The following is a 20,465-nucleotide window of genomic DNA, read 5'->3' as shown; positions in this document are numbered from 1 at the left end:
ATTGGTTTGGCTCGCCATAAAAACTTGGAACATCTCCTTGGGCGACAACTGCTCCACCATGACCAGTTGCCTCCGTCAAATCCTCGATCGCCATAAAGGATTCGATTGATGCATTCATCGGTGAAGATCGCCGGAGTTAGTATCGTGACAATGGAACTAATTTGTTAGAATGTTCCACTCCTAACGACAGCTTCTTTGCTTCAAGGAAGAGAAGTACCTCCAAGAACAATGAAATAGAAAGAAAAATTATGCTATTGCCGATATTTAATGCAGAAAAATAAGAAATTAGAACTCAAGATGCCCCCCCTAAAAGATGACTCCCCTTATTTATAGCCTAGTTACTTGATATCCAAGTTAGATTAGGGCCCAAGTAACTTAACTCCCAAGTAACTAAAGCCCAAAAAAAGGAGATAAATATCTTATTCCTAAGTAACTAGAGCCTAAAAAAAGGGAGATAAATATCTTATTCCCAAGTAACTAAAGCCTAAAAAAAAGGGAGATAAATATTTTCTTCGGATACTGTTGCTATCGTACCATGCTACAGAACCCATGCTACAGTACCATTGGGTACTGTATCAATTATAACAAGGGACCATGGTACTGAGAAACTGTGAGGATACAGACATACAGTTGCATATGGAGATATGGGGTCCTTGAGGACATGATGAATATGAGGCTGCTGTAGATGACAACACATGGGATAGGAATCCTCAAAGTATCACATTAGGAGCTATATGGGATCCTATTGATATGATGTTGGCTACTTCCCTTTTGGATTTGGTGCTTTAGACATGTTATCCTCTAACGGCTACTATTCCTACGCAACCTGAAGCATCTTATGGGTTAGAATTTGCTGCCAATATATTCGAATGGATTGCTCCATAGCTGCAGTATCCAGTAGATGACTCCTCTAGGAGTGACAGCCACCCACAAGATGTACAAGGAGTATTTGGGATATGTATCTTATGGTGGCCTGACGAGCTTACAAGATTGAGGGGACATATGGATAGGGAATTAGGCCAAGCCTACTTGCATACAAAGATGACCCCGATATCTTTTAGAGACATCGCTATTCTATAAGATTTTAAATGTCGGTATGTATTGAAATTAACTTTATGTTCTATATTTTATTAATTTTCTTTATGAATGTAATAATTTCTAGTCTTTTTGTAAACCAAAAACATGCAAAAAAAGAAACAATGCATTAGAGAACATCAAAACACCTCAAAAAACATCAAATTAACATTAAAATTCTTTAGAATCTTCATAAAATGTCATTAAATATCAAAAAATTCATAAACATCATTGTATATCAAAAAAAATTGAAAAATAAAAAATAAAAAAATTGTCTACTAGGTCAAAATCGACTCACTAGGTCGTATTGAGTGACAATAGGATAACAAACATGGTACTAGTTTGTTATCATGCCAAACTAGTGATTGATCTATATGGAGCTCGGTACCAGTTCAACCTACCTTGGATGAGATTGTCCTTTTGCATCATATTGACTTTCATGTGCTCATATAAGGTCGAGACCGGATAGCAACTTGAACTTACTACTTAATAGTTAAGGTGTAACCAATTGCCTTTAGTTCTCTTATCATGTTTGACATGTCCACAATATGCTACCTCATAGTCTAATTTTGGCACTTCTTGTAGATGTCAAACTTATAACAAGTCTACTTAATTTAGTGGCGGATAAATTCTCAAAAAATATGTTTCAAGGCATACTTAATCTCTTAAGCAGTAGGATACTTCCCAAACTCACACATGAGATCATCTTCCATGCCCCTCAGCAACTCGATGCAAGCTATCCTATTCTTCTTTCTCAAGACTTGATTGTCCCTCTTGTGTTGAGCAAAAGCACTTTGTTTAAGCTCAGCCATGGTATGGTTGAGGATCTCTAGTATCTCTTGTTCTTTAGGATGCACTGAACCTCTTGGTGCCAAATGTTATACTTGTCATCATCCAGTTTATCACCCTTATTCAATTCAGCAACTATATTCTTAAAAGCCCATAGCAAGGACAATGTTGACAAGATAGAGACAAAATAGAATGAATAGTAGTGCATTGTATCACATATACCTATTTTGCAGCAAAAACTAACCAAATGAATGATAATTTAACATACGACACCAAATCAAAAGTTTGCTATGCTTCCAATCATCTTCCATATTTAAATATTCAATTATCATAAACCTAGTACTAATTGCGCAATATTTAAGCTCAGGGCAAGGAATCCAATGAATCCTACCAACCTTGGAACTCCCACTCAATATGAGATCCCCAAGCATGTTATATAGATACACAAATCAATTTAATAGAGAAGAAACATGCTTATATGTCAACTTCATTCAATGTTGCACAAATATGAACAAGAGCATAAAGATTCCATCCTTGCATAACAATTAAGATCAAAATATAGACAAACACATTCATTGGAAAATCTAAATGCAAGGACACTCTTTAGTTCTCTTCCATAAGAATAAGTGCAAATGCTGGCAAGTCTTTACTAAGTCATCATGTACCTGATGATTGTATCACTTATTTCAAACACAAGCTCATTACATAGTGCTCTTGAACTCACTCTACGAAACCAAAAATTTCTACTGCTTGCACCAAAACCCAAATGTATTCCATTTCGCAGGTTTGGGAATTAAGGAAAAGCACTAATTATTATCCTGGTTCTCCTCTGCTAGCTCAAGTTCACTTGCAACAATCAGGATTTTATATCCTTATTTTGTGATTTAGTGAGCTTCACAAATTCCCAATAATTCTATGTTTGTTCGAAACAGAGATGCCAGCATTCCCAAGGTCCTGTGACATGTTTCATAAAGACCCTATGTGCTCTTGCATTTTATTGTTTAGGTTCATATAGTCCATAAAGTCTAATAGTGTAACCACATTTTACTACACACGTAGACTAACAATAATAATGAGTGACCATACAATATAAGTCATTATCCAAAAGAGAGACAAATAGCATGGTGCACGTACACAATAATTATTTCGAACCCATAAACACAATATCCATAAAAGAATTATCCATTCAATAAAATTGAATTATATGCAGTGTGCACTGTACAGGAACTCCCACTTGCCCCTATTGGACATCAACCCCAATAAACCACACCAACCAAAAGCCCAAACAAAATTTTGCAACATAAATTTTGCAGAAAAATTATTTTTTTACAATTTTCTATGAATTTTTAAATTAAAATGCAAGAAAAATATAATTGAAAAATAAAGGAGTGAGAAAGGTTCAAACTGTCAACCTCTTGGAAACAAACAAGTGCACTAGCCATCTGTGCCAGCTACTTATGCCTTTTCGATTCTCTTTTTTTTTTAATATTTCTTGTAGTAATCACTATTAAAAAATCCTAAAGTAATATTATGGAGTGCTCTCCTAAGGTTCAAACTTGGGACCTCAGAGCAACTAAAAAACCCACATCCTAGCCAATTACGCCAAAGACCTCATCATGGTGACTTCCTGCTTCATTTTTTTTTCACATATGTGAAGATAATTTAATCCACGTGGTGTGTGTACTTCACATATGCACCTCCAAATTATGATTTCGCATTAGGAAAACTAGGTTTCAAACCATTTTTTAAGACAGATATCCAAGGAATATCAAACCATGCCAAATCGACCGATTCAGGGTCTATCAAATTGGACCGGCTGGTGACCAGCATGATTCCTGCTTGTAAAATGAGATGGGGCCCTGGTTCGTCTAAACCCCCCTCTCCAAGGTCGTTTGGATCATTCCATGTGCATAAAATCATCAACACCAAGCCAGCAAGTTGCATGTGAAATCACAGTATGGAGATCACACTTTTCATTGCTGAAATTCCTTGCCTCACAATCACCACGATGGATGATCCTTTATACAAGGATCAATGGGGGGAGAAAGTGTAAGGGCTGAATCAGCCACAGGTCTCTCATTTATTTTGAATTTAAGTGGGGAAGGGCTGGTAAACACCCCAAAAGTATTCCCCACTTTCTTCTTTTTTATCTCAGCCTTGGCTGGGTCAGGTCAACCCATCGTAGGTGCCCAAATCAGGCCCAATGTGGAGCTACATGGTACATCACAACTCATTTTCTCCGTAAGTTTCAGTTAGTTTTAGCTGTTGTCCTTTGACCACCCTCCATAATTCCAATTTAATATTCATCCAGATCGATGATTGAAACTGATATTAGCATTATGTTCAGAAATAAGGTAAAAATGTCATAGAACAAAAGGCATAAAGGATGCCGACATATTTAAAGTGACAGCTGATACTGTGAACCACTTTTAAGTGAATAATTTACAGGTTCTTGTGATAAAAGAAAAGAATGATTACGGTTTTAAAAGATGATAAAAGCACATCTATAAGTAAAGGAGACACAAGAAATTAATCGATGGAAATTCTCAAAGGAAATGACTTACAATCCTTAAAAAAGAGAAGGCCAAACTAGTAGCAAGAGTCAATCGAGTAATATTATAATGCAATATACATTGTGGAAGAAAATCTGTGAAGAAAATCACAGGGAAAGCTTAAAACCTTTCCGGTAATGCAGTGCAGAGAAACTTGAAGACGCCTATAGCCTTTGGCATCTCCTTGGCTGTAAAAGATATGTTAATGCCACTCCACTAGGGCTGAAGAAAAGCATATCCACAGTAAAATTAAGCCTAAAAGCCTCCACCAAGACAATGTATACAAACAAAGTCTTTATTATACACAAATGATATCTTTAGAACTATGCATAGTTAGAAAGTGCCATTTTCTACATTAGCATTGGCTGAATAAATTGCAAGTCACAAGCAGTGAAAAAAGGGTGTATTCTAGTGCACAAGGCTTTAGACATTATGGGGTTTGGGGAGAGTCAGATATATGCAGCCTTACCACGAGAGTGGAGGGGCTGTTTCCATGTTTGGAACCCAGGATACCTACATCACACTATAGAGTAACTGTACCTTTGAACTAAAGGCCGAGCAATGTAAATGTAAAACCCAAGCAACAGTGGAAATAAATAAATCTAAGCCCAAAATAGATCCTAATACATACCTAAAGATGCATATGCTATGTTTAGCACAATCATCTCATATTATTGTTACATAGAATGATATCACTGTAATGTGATGAAAATAAAATCAAAAAATAAATAAAAAAGCAACTAACAGAATTTTTTTAAAAAAATCGAGGCACTAGCATTTATCATATTTGAATCAACTCTATCAGCTGCTAGCCACTATCAATGATTGAGGAAAGATAATTAAATTACAAAATAAATACCCAGACTTTGAATTCTTCAGTTTTTGGATGACTGAAGTGCTATACACATCATTCGTAGATCAAGCATGTCACAAGACATGTGACGACTAACAAAGAGGACTCTGGCATATCCTGGCCTATATCAAATAGTACAAAAGAAATTTAAAAATCACAATAATGCAAAATAAAATTTCAGTCAAACGTGATTAGACCTTATGAAACAAAAATATTGCTAATTAACTGGACTGTTAGATCAAAGAACTGCAGCTAAGCACAGATGACAGATGTTAATTAGACCGGTGACATGCTCATGTGCCTCAGAAAGGTAGAAGAAATGATTAAGCTAGATGCCTTAATTGAAAATCTTACCTCGTTGGACCATCAGGAACCATTATGGAAACTGTTTCTGATGTCTCTGATTTGACTGGATTGGTAAGGACCCAGACCTGCAAAATTACAAACCAACCATGATATTTATGCTAATAAACTTTTCGGTAAATCAATCTTGGTTTGATCAACTATTTTTCAACTTCTAAGTACATGAGAATTTGATTTATTTAGAAAATTGACAAGAAATAGCTGAACTGCTCATTTAAATATATAGGTCCATTAAATAAGTTAATAATGAACTGTAGTTGTTCACTGCCATTTTCATCTACCAAATTCTCGACTAGAAATAGATGAACAATATGTTAGTGGTTTGAAGGATGGATGAAGTCGATCATCTTAAATGGTGATGAACAGTGTGCCTTACAAAGTGGAGATAAAAGACAGCAATTTACTGGCATGAGCATGACATATTGAAACAACAATGAACCCTTAAAAAGCTACCTTTCACTTGATATGGCTTCAATATGAAACACCAAAGGACAAAACTGCCTGGTATGTTTTGGTAAATAAAGCAAATTACTGCCAAGAGTTACCATATAGGCATTAAATTAGATACATAGTCATTATGATCTACTGTAGCCAACAAAATGATGATCTAGTTGCTTCTTGTAATTTGAGATCCTAGAAGTGTTAGATGCATGATCTGAAAAGTCAATTGTTGACTAACACATTGTATTAATTTCGGAATATATTTTTGTACTTGATTTATTAAAATTAATAAAATGGACAATTATTTACACTCTAGAGTAATGTGTCCTAAATCGTCCAAGGAGTTAATGGTCAATAACACATATTCTAAAGAGTTGAGAATTTAAGATGTGTCATTATACATTAATTTCTAAACTGCTCCCAGTCGATGATCATCATGAGGATGGTGATTGATCCAACAAGATTGGTGCACGGATCGCTTCCCTTTTGGATAGATGGGTCTTGAGTCTACATGTGGGGACACTGGAGCGAGAGTGCAGATGGTTGTTAGAGAACAATGGTACTGAGCATGATCAAGAACGAAAAGTCACTTAGATGTCTACTCACTCGTCAGTGACTATCTCGATGCTGTAGTAGTGTGAGTAGTTCTTTGATCTGCGGTGCCTCAGCTGCTCACAATGAGATTGCTATAGTTTGACAACACATAAATACGGTCCCTAGCCATTCGGAGCCTCACGGTATTCGTTGGCTGCAGTAGGTTCGCAGTAGAAGTAGGAGTGCACTTATAGAGAATCTATCGATCTTAGTAGTTGAGAAGTAATCCTATGCAACCTAAGAAACTAAGTCCTTAAGTCTGTGGCCATAGCAACGTGACAATGGAATAAAGTTTCCATGAGATTCACGATTAGACTCAAACTAATTAAGTCTGACATATGATGGATGCTTAGGATTTAACGAGTTTCCATGACCTGCATCCTGTCAGGATTCTCGATAGAAGAACTTGATCACACAGTAACTATACTTAAGGGTTCAGATTTTTCTATTCTGCTGGATTGCCACTACATACTGCTAGACATCACTGATGGATTGTGAGAACTCATTAGGATTGTTTTTAGATCAACGATCCTTGTTAGGGTGAGTTGGAACTATTCCAACCCATCGAAAGAAATTTCGATGATATTTCGATGATACTGTGATAGAGATCATGGTATGTCTCACTACCAGATAGAATAGAACCTGAGAGATCACACACAAAAAGAGTACGACCTGATCAATAGCTTAGATCATAATCAAATGATCAATCGGATTGATGATTTGAATTAATTTGTAAGAGTTACAAATTTAGTAAATACTAAATTGTTAGCATGAGGGACTTAATTACAAGTGTTGCAATGTCATTGAGCCCGATTAAATTATGGATCAAATTCTAATTAATTTAAATCAGATTTAATTTAATTGGACTTGAATTAATTTAAGACTTATTAGGTTTAATTATCCAAGTAAGACTTGAATTTTAATCTTTTTTGGATCAGGATTGTCAGCCTTTTTGAATTTGATTCAAATCAGACTCGAATTGGATTCGGATTGAATCCAAATTGAACCCAATTAGTATAGACCACCTAAGCCCAGGTTTATTGGGCTTCTCTCTCTGATTTCACGTCAGAAAAAGAGAGGCTGCGTGTGAAGATGCACCCCCTTGGTTGCTTGTGGTGTGTAAATAGATTGGCACCCCATCTCTCTGGGACTCTCTCTCATCTAAATCTCTATCCAAATTTGATTTGAATAGGGATGTTCCTTATCTGGAAGGGAATCAAATCTGATCAGAATTGAGCATTAGGAGTGATTTTTGTGTGACAAATATAAGAAGAGAATAGGTGGTGCGTGAGATATATAGATGCGCTAACTCCTTTCTTGCCACATCTCAATCTCAATGCCACTCCTCCCTCTTTTCTTCCTCTTAACACCCCACCTCCAGATTTGATTTAGAGAGAGAGAGGAAGAGAAGAAGAAAAGGGTTTCTTCATCTCTTCATGGTGTCCTGTTCAAATCCCGTCAGATCAATACGAAGGGTTCGCACTGCAGCTCTCTTCTTCGAGATCTAGAAGAAGAGATCCAGATCTAGATCCAATCCAAGAAGCGAGGCCGGTAAGGTGCTAGCACTCCGATGACCTCGATACTTCGATCAGGCCGTCTCCGTGTGGATACCAGCAGAGGCCGGGCGCTTACGCGGCTACGACGGAAACCCTAAGCATCCATCGGATCCGATCCGACTAAGAAGAAAAGAAAGCAATTAAGGTTATCGTTTTTCCTTTCCTGATTTTATTTTCAGATCTAAAATATTTATTTCATAGCATGTTTCAAACGATCCATAGGTGATTTTAGGATTAGATCCAAGCATGCTTTAGATTAAAATAATTTTAATCTTACCTTTCGGCTGCGTAGTTTCATAAAATGAAAAATCTGCATGCTAATCACCTAGAAATACAATAGTGATATCAGAGCCACGTATTTTTTAACATGCATGAAATAAATTTTAGACCTGATTTCTGTTTTAGATCTGAAAGTTATGATTGATTAAAATCAATTTTGTGCTAATATAAGATTATCCTGATATAGGGTTAACCTCCAATATTGAAAAGATTGTCCTAGCACAAGATTGATTGGCTTTGAAAACAATTTTCGAAACATATAAATCAATAACTTTAGATCTGAAATTAGATGTATGAGATATATCTTATCTGATATTAGATCTGAAATAAAAATAATTAAGATTTGCATAGCAATGAAATAAGATTGTCCTGATATAGGGTTAAACCCCTATACTGAAAAGGTTGTCCTAGTACGATGCAAACGAATTTTTAAAAAATATTTTCAAAATATTTTAATCATTATTTTAGATCTGATTATGCATGTATGTGATATGCGTTATGATTAGTTTTAGATCTGAAAATTATATATGTGATATATATTTCGTAAATTTTAGATCTAAAGCAGCATATATGAGATATGTGACTACTTTAGATCTGAAAATGTTTCGAGATCATAAGCCATTAATTCATACACTTAAAACTAATCTAAAAATTATTTTTAGAATCTGAATTTTAGGTGGTGCATGAGGGTATGGGTTGAACAATTAGGTCTAGTGATTGAACTACAATTAGAATTTTTGATTCGATTAAGTTAGAACCCTTACCGATTTTGAGCAGTTGATCGAATCTAATCAATTGTTTATTAGGATTAGGTCAAAGGAGCTCAACATCGAGTTTAATTGTAGTTGGTCGCATCGATTCATTTTTTTGATGTGAATTGATTGACTCAAGACCTAATTTGGCTTAGTGGATCGAGCCCAAGTAGCTAAGCTGATCTATTCAATTCTAATTGATCAATTGATGTCTAAGACAAGTCTCGACCAGTGGTTTTTAATTGGGAGCATGCTTATCTGGCCATTCCAATGGTGTCTAAGGAAAGCATCGTCTATCCTCCCATCAATCTCACTTATCTGACCAATCTGATCGATTAAGTTTTGAATAGGGCTGTTAACGAATCGGACATGATTGAACACACCGCTGTTCGGGATCGACTGTTTCGAACTACTGTTTAATTCGTGTTCAATTCAGATTTGAATATATTCGAGAGAACTTTATTTGAGATCAGTTTTGCCAAGCTCGTTATATTCGAATTAGGCTCGAGTTCGGCTCGTCTAGAGTAACATGGAAAATAAATATTCGAAGAACATAAAGAAAAAAAAGGAAACAATGCTGACTCTATGCAAGACGACCGTCCATACCTCGCTGGACTTTTTCAATCACTCCATCGAACACCAGATCCTACCGCTGCCGGAATATCCCCTCCCCCGATGCCGATGACTTACGCCTCCTCACCGGAGACACCTCCAAGCCGTCGAACATCATTGAGTCCTCCGCTGTTGGCCCCGTAGAGAAACCCCCACACCGGACTGACCTCGGCACCCGCATCCTCCACGACCTCAACCACGGCAACCTCCACCTCTGCACCGAAAACCACAGCTTCGAGAGCTGCGATGATGGCGGGATCGGGATCAAAGAGATCGGGGGGCGGACGTCGGATCGGAGATTGGAGGCACGATCATGGGGGAGGAGACCGCAGCGGTGGAGGGCGGAGGCGAAGTTCCGACCGTCGCTGTTGTGGCTGGTGGGGCAGGATGGACGGCGGAACCAGTTCATGTGTGTGGTGCGGGAGAACGGTCGGATCGTGCTCATGAAGGTCCGGATCAAGCAGCCGGAGGTCCTCCTATCGCGAAGAGAGGCGGAGAGGTCGAGGGATGAAATGAAATGAAATGAGGCTATCTGAGGGTTAGGGTTTGAGTGTAAAAGAGTATATATAGGCTAGTGTTAATTGATCAATTGATCACCACCGTCGGATCATTGATCCAATGGTGATTAACAATGCCTTCTTCAGTCGCTGGATCAATGATCCAACCATGATTATTAAGGCTTATGTATATAATGCTATAATGTACAATATACATTATATATACTAAAAAATATACTAAAAAATTCATAAAAAATAAATATATTAGTATAATATGTATATAACTATATATAAAATATAAAATATATTTATTTATTTTATCGAGCTTTTATCGATCCGAACATGATCGAACAAAGGCTTGTTCTAGTTTGGATCATTAAGATATCGACTTTAAAAATCCTATTTGTGTTTGGTTCTACAGTTTAACGAGCGAATCGAATACGACTCAAAAATGATTCAAATATTTCGAACAAATCGAACGAGCTAAATTGACAGCCCTAGTTTTGAATAAGGTTGCTTAGTCATTCATGTTCACCCATGCTGACTAGATTGGTCAGACATGAGATTGTGCTAACCTAAACTAGGTTAATCAGATATGAGATGTGCTAAACTAAACCAGGTTAATCAGACATGAGATGTTTTGATCTAAATTAGATTAGTCAGACATGAGATGTGCTGATCTGAACCAAACCAGTCATTTACATGGGATGTATGTGACTATGTAGAAGAGACCTAAATCAAATCTCCTCGCATATATTAAGTCCAGCGATCTTCCACTGTTATAAATGTGTGGGGGTCCTACTAGTGTTGATTGTTCTCGACTGGTCACAGTGATTTAGTTGCATCGAAAAGACTCAACCACTCTATTAGCAAAGAGTTGCTCTAGGATGAGGATGGAGTTGGACCCTATAACTATTAGGTTAGAGTCCCAATGACGGCTTCACATCTGCTTGTAAACAGTGGGTCTAACTTAACTAAAAAGTATGGTCAATAACTATTAGGTGAGCTCATATAATTTAGAGATCGAATCGCTGCATCTTGCTGGAGAAGCATTGGACAAGGGTTGTCCACCTATTGGTTTAGTATGTCACCAATAACTGTTAGGTAATGTGTATGCAAATCAATGGGATCACAGTATCCACTAAGAATCCTAGTTACGTAAGGATTTCTGCATCTCCATGGAGTGTGAGAGATCCGAAAAAATAGTGAAAGCTTTTATTTATTTCTTAAAGTTTCTAAAATAAATAGTGATTAAGTACAAACATCTAATTAGAATCCTCTTCGCTCTTCAGTTAATAACTCAGCTTCAAACCCCTTAGCCCGAATTGTAGGATTCAATCGATTGACCGGGATGAACTACAAATGACTAGCTTAGGAACTTCAGAATAGTTCTGAACTCAGAAAAGGTTAGAGTATGTTCTAGACCAGGATTCCCAATGTTACCAAACCATCTAACCATTGAAACGTTCAGCGCTTGATAAATGGACGGATGACGGCATTAGGTTAGGTGCTATATCTTGGCCTCAAGGCCCAGTATGAAAACATCAAGACTTCAGGACTATGATAACTCACCCACAAGAACTGAATGGTGAGCGGAGCCAGATTACGCTTGGGCAGTTCATCCATGATTATTGTTTGTCAATGATTAAGGACCTGAAAGAGCTTAAGAAGCTTGAGATGACCATGTATAAGGAGCTGCATGTGTATTTGATGCAGCAGTCCTTTAGTAGTTCATTTGGTCAGTTTATTGTAAACTACCATATGAACAAGACTGATAGCACATTACAGAAATTGCTGAACATGTTCGTGATCACTTAAGAGACCTTGAAAAGTTCAAGAGGCTTGTATTCTTGCTGTAGAATGGTATCTGATTCCAAGAGAGAGTCTATTGGAACAAGAGGTCTACGAGAGAAATGAGCCAAAGAAAGATCTTCTCAAGGAGAAGGCATTAAGCAAGGAAAAGTGTTTTCACTGCAGTGCTGACGGCCACTTGGAGAGGAATTATCTTTCTACCTGGATAGCCTAAAGAAGAAGGATGACACACCTTGTGAATGTATGTCAGATCTGTTTGTTTGCATGTTGATGTATTCGAGCAAATAGTGAGTGCCATAGGATCTGAGAGATCTAAAGATGAGATAAACCATGAGTATAGGTGGTACCTCAAGTTAGATTATTTAGGAGAGAATAGGATATAAAAACTGAAAAATAGATCGTTTCCTAAGCTCAGTGAATTCTAAGTCATACCCAGTTTATGAATCCTACCTTCAAAAAAAAATTACCAAACTATCCTTTGTGGGACATGGAGAGAGGACCACTGACATACTTGCCATGGAACACACTGATGTGTGTAGCTCATTTGGTGTGCAGGCCAGGGATGGTAATTTCTACTCCATCCGATGATTATTCATGGTATGGGATACAAAGTCTGAAGTCTTTGAAAAGTTCAAGAAATTCAGACATGAAGTAGAAAATAAATTCAAAAACCTTTTAAGATTCTTCGATTGGATCGAGGAGGTAAATACCTTAATAAGAATTTCAGAATTATCTCATGCAAACGACATAGTCTCACATTGAATTCCTTCAGGTACTAATTGGGTATGGGTATAGGAGGAATTGGATCCTATTAAATATGATCCGATCTATGATGAGGTTCACTCATTAATCCTTATTCTTTAGGAACATACTTTAATTTATTGATTGGAATTCTCTCTAAATCCGTTCCTACCACACTATATGAGATGTGGCATAGTAAAAAACTAAATCTTGATCATCTCAAGATTTGGGATAGTCAATCCATGTCGAAAGACAACAGACAGACAAGTTAGAGGTTAGATTTATAAAGACTCATTTTATAAGGAATCCTAAAAAGTGATTAGGGTACTAATTGTACTTTTCAATGGATTACAATGTAATTGTGACCAGTCATATCACGTTCTTGAAAAATAGTTTATCCAAGATGGTGATAATAGAAAGAAATTGAGCTCGAAGAAAAACTCTCTGAAGAGCAACGAGCTGAAGATCTGACTGAACCCCTTCAATCTGAGCCAGTTAGTATGAGACCTCTTCCACCACAGAGATCGAATAGGATTTCCAATCCCTTTAAAAGATACTTAAAGTTTTCTGATAAAGGAAGTAGAGAAAATGTTCCTCATGGGATATAGAAAATATGAAGATGATCCCAAAACCTACAGTAAGGCAATGTTAGACATCGATTCTGAGAAATGGATGGAAGCAATAAAGTCAAAGGTTGACTTGATGCATTCCAACCAAGTCTGACCTTAGTAATCCACCAAAAGGTATAGTACCTATTGGATGCTTAAGGATCTACAAAAAAAAGATAGGTACAGATGGATAGATAGAGATCTATAAGTGAGTCTTATGATGAAAAATTATAGTCAATGCGAAAGCATTGACAGGAGATTCTTTTACATGTAGCCATGCTAAAATCCATCCAGACACTACTTGATTTTGCGACATACCATGATTATGAATCTGGTAATGGATGTGAAAACTGCCTCCTGAATAGATATCTTAAGGAAGATATCTATATGGAGCAGTCTTTTGGGTTTCACTTCCAGTGATGAAGATCACAAGATAAGAAAGCTGCAAGAGACTGAAACAAGCATCTCGAAATTGAAATATTCGATGTGATCAAATTGTTTGATTTCATCAAAAAAGAGAAGGAATCTTATGTTTATAAGAGGGTCAGTGGGAGGATGAGATTCTTCTGATTGGAAAAGATGTTCCGATACTGACTTCGGTTAAAATATAGTTGTCTAAAGAACTCTCCATGAAAAATCTCAGGAAACATCCTATATCTTTAGGATAAAGGTCTATAGAGACAGATTTGAAAGCATGCTAGGCCTTTCACAGAAAAAGTACATAAAAAAGAGGTGCTTAAGAGGTTCAGCATGAAAACTCCAAAAGATGATTTTTATCTCTTAGGCAAGCATGTATCTCTCCAAGAAGATGTGTCCAATCACATCTGAGGAGATTTAGCTCATGAGCTGGATCCCTTATGCTTCGGCTATAAAGAGCCTCATGAATGCCATGCTATGTACTCGACTTGATATTAGAGCCGTCAAAACGGGCCTTGGCCCGCGGGCCAGCCCATTTAGGCCCTTAAAATAGTAGGGTTGGGCCGGTGTTTTAGCAGCCCGTTTAACAAAAGGGCTTTTTAGCCCGACCCGTTTATGGCCCGACCTGTGAAGGGTTGGCCCGTCTAGCCCGCGGGCCAGCTCGTTTTTTTAAAAAAAATTATTTTAAAATAACTTAACCACTTAAAGTAATCAGTAAATAACCAATTATTTCTAAAATATCTTTTTTCTCATTTCTATGCCTCATTAGTCATTACTTCCATCGTTAATGTCTAATAACTCAAATCACTTTTTTCAAGCCTTAGTCCCTATTCATCTTCCCACTACCCATCTGATCATTATTACTCTCTCCTTTCTTCAAATATCCGTGGTGGTTCTGTATTTCTGCTTCTTTAAGCCCTCAAAGGTATGTCTTATTATCTTGTCCATCTTTTTTTTTTAATTTATTAATGTTTATAATGATTTCATAGAATGAAGTCATGCGAAGGATGCAATTTTTTTTCGATTTTCATGTTTTTTTATGTTTACTTTTGGTGTTTTAAAATTTGATGTAGGGATTGATTTTATTTATTTATTTGATAAAGTATTATATTTGAGAGTTTTTTAATTTATTATAATTTTTAATTTTTATAATTTTTATAATTATTTTATTTTTTTTGGTGAGCTATAAAGGCCGGTCCGTTTAGGCCCTTCACTTATAAGGGCTAGGGCTGGGCCGCCTATTTGATGGCCCGTTTATCAAAAGGGCTTTTTTGGCCCGGCCCTAATGGGCCCGATTTATGAAGGGCCGACCCTCCATGGGCCGGATCAGCCCGTTTTGACGGCTCTACTTGATATAATCTTGTTGTAAGTGTCACGAGCAGATATCAGTCAAATCCAGATGTACGATACTAGATAGCTGTGAAGAACATCCTTAAATACTTAAGAAGCACTAAGAATTTGTTCTTGTTTTTTGAAAGAGAGTTTTAGTTGTGGAGTTTGAGGATACACAGACTCAGATTTTATATCTGATACTGATGGTAGAGAGTTTACATCAGGATGTATGCAATGTGAGAATTGGTAGATTGAAAAAATTCCAAATAACCAATCATCCTATGGAAGCTGAGTTAGTCATCGTTTCCAAAGGTGCTAGGTAAGATCTTCTGATCCAAGTAATCATGTTGCAATTTGATGTCATGAGATGTCATCATAGTGACATTATCGGCACTATAATCCTTAGCTAATGGAGTCTAGATCTCACCAGAATACCAAGCATATGAAAAGGTGACTTCAGATAATACGCGACTACCTCAACATGAAAAATGTCAAGATGAAAAGAGTAGACTCTACGGATAATGTGGTGCACCCACTAATTAAGTCATTTAGCCAGCTAAAGACTGAAGTCCATTATTGAGAAGATGGGATTTAGGTTTGCGAGCAATTGGCTTTAGGTCAAATGGGAGATTGTTAAATGTATGACCTGAAAAATCAATTGTTAGCTGACACATTATATAAATTTCAGAATATTTTTTTACTTGATTTACTGAAATTAATAAAATAGATAATTATTTCCATTTTAGAGTAATATGTCTAAGAATCATCTAAGGAGTTAAAGGTCAATGACACATATTCTCAAGAGTTGAGAATTTAAGACATATGTCATTATAGATTAATTTCTAAACTGCTCCCAGACAATGATCATCACGAGAACGATAATTAATCCGATAAGATTGGTGCACGGATTGCTTTCCTTTTGGATAAACGAGTCTTGAGTCTGCAGTGTGGAGCACTAGAGTGAAAGTGCATGTGGTTATTAGAGAACAATGGTACTGAGCATGATCAAGAATAAGAAATCACTTAGATATCTACTCACTCGTCAGTGACTATCTCGATGCGGTAGTTGTGTGAGTAGTTCTTTGATTTGCGGTGCCTCGACTGCTTACAATGGGGTTGCTATAGTTTGACAACACATAAACATGATCTCTCGCCATTTGAGATCTTGCGGTATTCGTTAGCTGTAGTAGACTTGCTATAGAAGTAAGAATGCACTTATAGAGGATCTACTGACCTTAGTAGTTGAGGAATAATCCTGTGATCTAAAAAACTGAATTCTTAAGTTTGTGGCTATAACAGCGTGATAATGAAAAAGAGTTTCTATGGAATTCATGATTAAACTCCAGCTAATTAAGTCTGGCATATGACGGATGCTTAAGATTTGATGAGTTTCCATGATCTGCATTCTGTCGGGACTCTCAATAGAAGAACTTGATCACACGATAACTACATCTAGGATTTTAGATTTTTCTGTTCCACTAGGTTGCCACTACATGCTACTAGATGTCACTGGTGGATCATAAGAACTCACTAAAATTATTTTCAGATCAACGATCCTTGTTGAGATCAGTTGGAATTGTTCCAAACCATCGAAAGGAGTTTTGATGATACTGTGATGGAGATCATGTTATGTCTCACTACCAGATAGAATAGAACCTGAAGAATCACACACAAAAAGAGCACTACCTGATCAATAGCTTCGATCATAATCAAATTATCAATCGGATTGATGATTTGGATTAATTTGTAAGAGTTACAAATTTAGTAACCGCTAATTATTAGCATAGAGGACTTAATTATAAGTGTTGCAATATAATTGGACCTGATTAAATTCTAGATCAAATCTTAATTAATTTAAATCAGATTTAATTTAATTAAATTTGAATTAATTTAAGGCTTATTGGGTTTAATTATCCAAGTAAGACTTAAATTTCAATCCTGATTGGATCAAGATTGACAGTCTTTTTGAATTTGATTTGAATCGGGCTCGAATTGGATTCGAATTGAACCCAAATTAAACCCAATTAGTATAGACCACCTAAGCCCAGGTTTACTAGGCTTCTCTCTCTGATTTCACACCAAAAAAAGAGAGGGTGTGCGTGAAGACATGCCCCTTTGGTTGCTTGCGTGCGTGAATAGAGAGGGGCGCTTGCGTGCGTGAATAGAGAGGGGCGCCAATATCTCTCTGAGACTCTCTCTCTCATCTAGAACTCTATCCAAATTTGATTTGAATAGGGATGTTCCTTATCTGAAAGGGAATCAAATCTAATCAGAATTAGGTATTAGGAGTAATTTTTGTGTGACAAAAATAAGAAGAGAATAAGTGGGCATGAGATATATAGGTGTGCTAACTCCTTTCTTGCCGCATCTCCATCTCAACGCCACTCCCCCCTCTTTTCTTCCTCTTGATGCCCCACCTCCAAATCTGATTTAGAGAGAGGGTCTAGAGAGAGAGGAAGAGAAAAAAAAGATTTTTTCATCTCTTCATGGTGTCCTGTTCAGATCCTGTCAGATCAGCATGAAGGGTTCGCACCGCAGCCCTCTTCTTCGAGATCTAGAAGCAAAGATCCAGATCCAAGCCAAGGAGCGAGGCCTGCAAGGTGCTAGCATTCTGATGGCCTCGGTGTTTCAATCAGGCCGTCTGCATGTGGATACCAGCAAAGGCCGGACGCTTGCGCGGCTACGACAGAAACCCCAAACATCCGTCCGATCCGATCCGAGTAAGAAGAAAAGACAGCGATTAAGATAATCATTCTTCCTTCCCTGATTTTTATTTTCAGATCTAAAATATTTATTTCATAGCATGTTTACAACGATCCATGGGTGATTTTAGGATTAGATCCAAGCATACTTTAGATTAAAATAGTTTTAATCTTATCTTTCCGCTGCATAGTTTCATAAGATGAAAAATCTACATGTTAATCACCTAGAAATACAACAAGAAGAATTGAAAGCTAAAGGGAGAAAATGGATAATCAGCAACAGTAAAATCCTACAAAATTTGGTGCAAAATTATGCAAAAAAAAAAAAGGATTGCAATTGCAAAGGGCCTAAAAGGTCATGAGAAAATAACCATGGAAAGGAAGCAAACAAAATCACCATTTATGAATGTATACGTATCCTGCAGATATACATATATAAGTACAAACATACATACACAATTGAATGCATGCATATACATATAAATGCATACATAAATACATATATACATACTATTTTTTGGCATGTTTTATGCATGTGCTTTGTTTCGAAACGGGCCTGTTTTCCAAGAAGAAGAATGTTAAACTATTCAAATCAAAACACCATCCAAGTTTGCAGAAGGCTTCAAAGTCCAGCATCATGCTGGACTCGGGACTTTTTCATTATCATATAGTATGTACATACGCATGCATGCACATATGCATGTATTATATATTTATATACACGACTTAGCATTCAAATTGAATCTACACAACATAGATAATGATCTAAAAAGTTTAAATTGCCTAGAAATTATAGGTCCAATCTTTATGTGTGAGAATTTTAAGGAGATTTTAATATCTTAATATGATAATTTTTTATATATGATAAAGTTCTGCCAGATTTTTCAAATGACGAAACAGACTCATGGACTGCCCGGTTTTATTGTGGAACTGCACATTCTCATTTTGTACGCTCCTCGTAAAAGTCAGGTCATAAATTTGGTGAGATCCTAGAAGCAGACCTCAAAGAATTTATAATAAGTGGACTGGCCCAGCTTTGCAAGCATTGCCATCACAGCAACCATCCTAAATTTCTGGATCGTTTCCCAGCCGTACACCACCCCACTCCCCCAGGAGGACACTTTGATTGCAATAACAAATCCATTGTTTTGGAACTCAGAAAAAGAATTGAAGCTTGGTATTTGCAAGGATCCATGGGTTCTTTATTTCCAAAAAAAAAAAAAAAAAGAGAAAAAAAAAAAGAACAGAAATCAATTGAAGTCCTAGTAGTCAGCTTTATTGTCATCTAATATAGAAACATTCTCTGTTCTGAGAATAGCAAACATTTCCTTACTGCAGCTTATCCATAGTAATCCTTAATACTCAACGTCTCTGTCAATCCAGACCTAGAACTCCTCCCACTGTTGAAATGAGAAGAACTAAAAGAAAATTTTAGTGTGCCAGAGAAACTAAAATTTTCTAAAGGACTCCTGTTTCAGCATGCATTGTTTCCCAAGAAAACAAATCAAGAAATGCAACTAATGATGCAAACCTTAGTTCAAGAAGAAGCTGGTATTTAAAGAAGAACAAAGTATCCACAAGTAGCCATTGCAAACAAACAAGTATCTCGATCGGGTAAAACTGAGGGCCGATCAAATCTAAACATTGAAATCATGAGCAATAGTCTAATTTAGATCAACAAAGAAAAAAGAAGAGATCAAAAGTCCCCACAAACGCCTCGCATGACATCATCCAAACCCATCAACACTCCAAGAATCAAGAAAAATACAACCCTAAACAAGGGTCCATTCTTCTCTAAAGCAATTCAAACCCTAAGACTCCAAAACAAGAACAGAATCAAGAAAAGGACATCCAACCCGATAATCGTTCCCCCACTCCAAATCGAAAGATCTCCTCACAATGTGCTCTCAGATATGCCAAAAAGAAACAAAAACAAGAGACACAGAGATCATTGACGAAGAACCTGAAGACCATGAAATCCAAGGCATCGAAGAAGACTACAAAAGAATGGGAGAAGCTCGAAAGAGAAGCAAAAGAAGAGTCGTTCTTGCCTCGACGCAGCAGAGGAGGAGAAGAAATCCGCAGCTGGAGAAGCTTCGGGCACCAATGCACCCCATATCGGCGAGAAGAGAAGAGAGCGAGAGAGGAGGAGGGAGAGAAGAAGAGGGGAAGAGACTGAGAGAAGAAACGAGGATGACGAAGAAAGGGCTCGGGGGAAATATTTATAGGTGCCTCCTCGCTTCACTACCGCTGGCCGAGGGAAGGTTGAGGCTGGCGGGATTCACCGTATCAAATCCGGGGAGGTACCGATGGACGTTCGAGATTGAAAGATGATGGGGGTGGTGAGGTGATCAAATTGGTCCACGAGGACTTAACGATTGTCTCGCTGGATACATCCATTCCGTCCATGTACAAACAAGTTTATGGATTGGCTCCAAGGATTTTACATCAGATTTTTATCCAATCCAAGGCCTGAATCTGGAATTTTGCT

At 37.2% G+C, this 20,465-nt stretch overlaps 1 protein-coding gene and 1 pseudogene across 3 annotated transcripts in view; one reads left to right on the top strand and one right to left on the bottom strand.

Moving 5' to 3' along the window:
- LOC105042660 (probable galacturonosyltransferase 3) overlaps window positions 1-20,150 on the bottom strand; it is a 39,352-nt gene extending 19,202 nt beyond the window's left edge. Inside the window, exons 1-3 of one of the 3 annotated variants that reach the window (XM_073255216.1) lie at window positions 20,026-20,150; window positions 5,623-5,699; window positions 4,543-4,603 (exon numbers count right to left, since the gene is read on the bottom strand). In XM_073255216.1, coding sequence (XP_073111317.1) covers window positions 4,543-4,603; window positions 5,623-5,699; window positions 20,026-20,091 — 204 coding nt within the window. In that variant the 5' untranslated portion in view covers window positions 20,092-20,150. Of the gene's footprint in view, window positions 1-4,542; window positions 4,638-5,622; window positions 5,700-20,025 lie in introns of all 3 variants that reach the window. The other 2 variants (XM_073255217.1, XM_010919952.4) reach the window with 2 other exon arrangements.
- LOC114914100 (uncharacterized) lies at window positions 9,828-10,386 on the top strand (annotated as a pseudogene).
- Window positions 20,151-20,465: the final 315 nt, after the last annotated feature.

Source organism: Elaeis guineensis, chromosome 4 (assembly GCF_000442705.2).
Source record: "Elaeis guineensis isolate ETL-2024a chromosome 4, EG11, whole genome shotgun sequence".
Classification (NCBI taxonomy): Eukaryota; Viridiplantae; Streptophyta; class Magnoliopsida; order Arecales; family Arecaceae; genus Elaeis; species Elaeis guineensis.
Note: the sequence above shows the minus strand (reverse complement) of the source record. Positions and strands in the feature narration are given on the sequence as shown.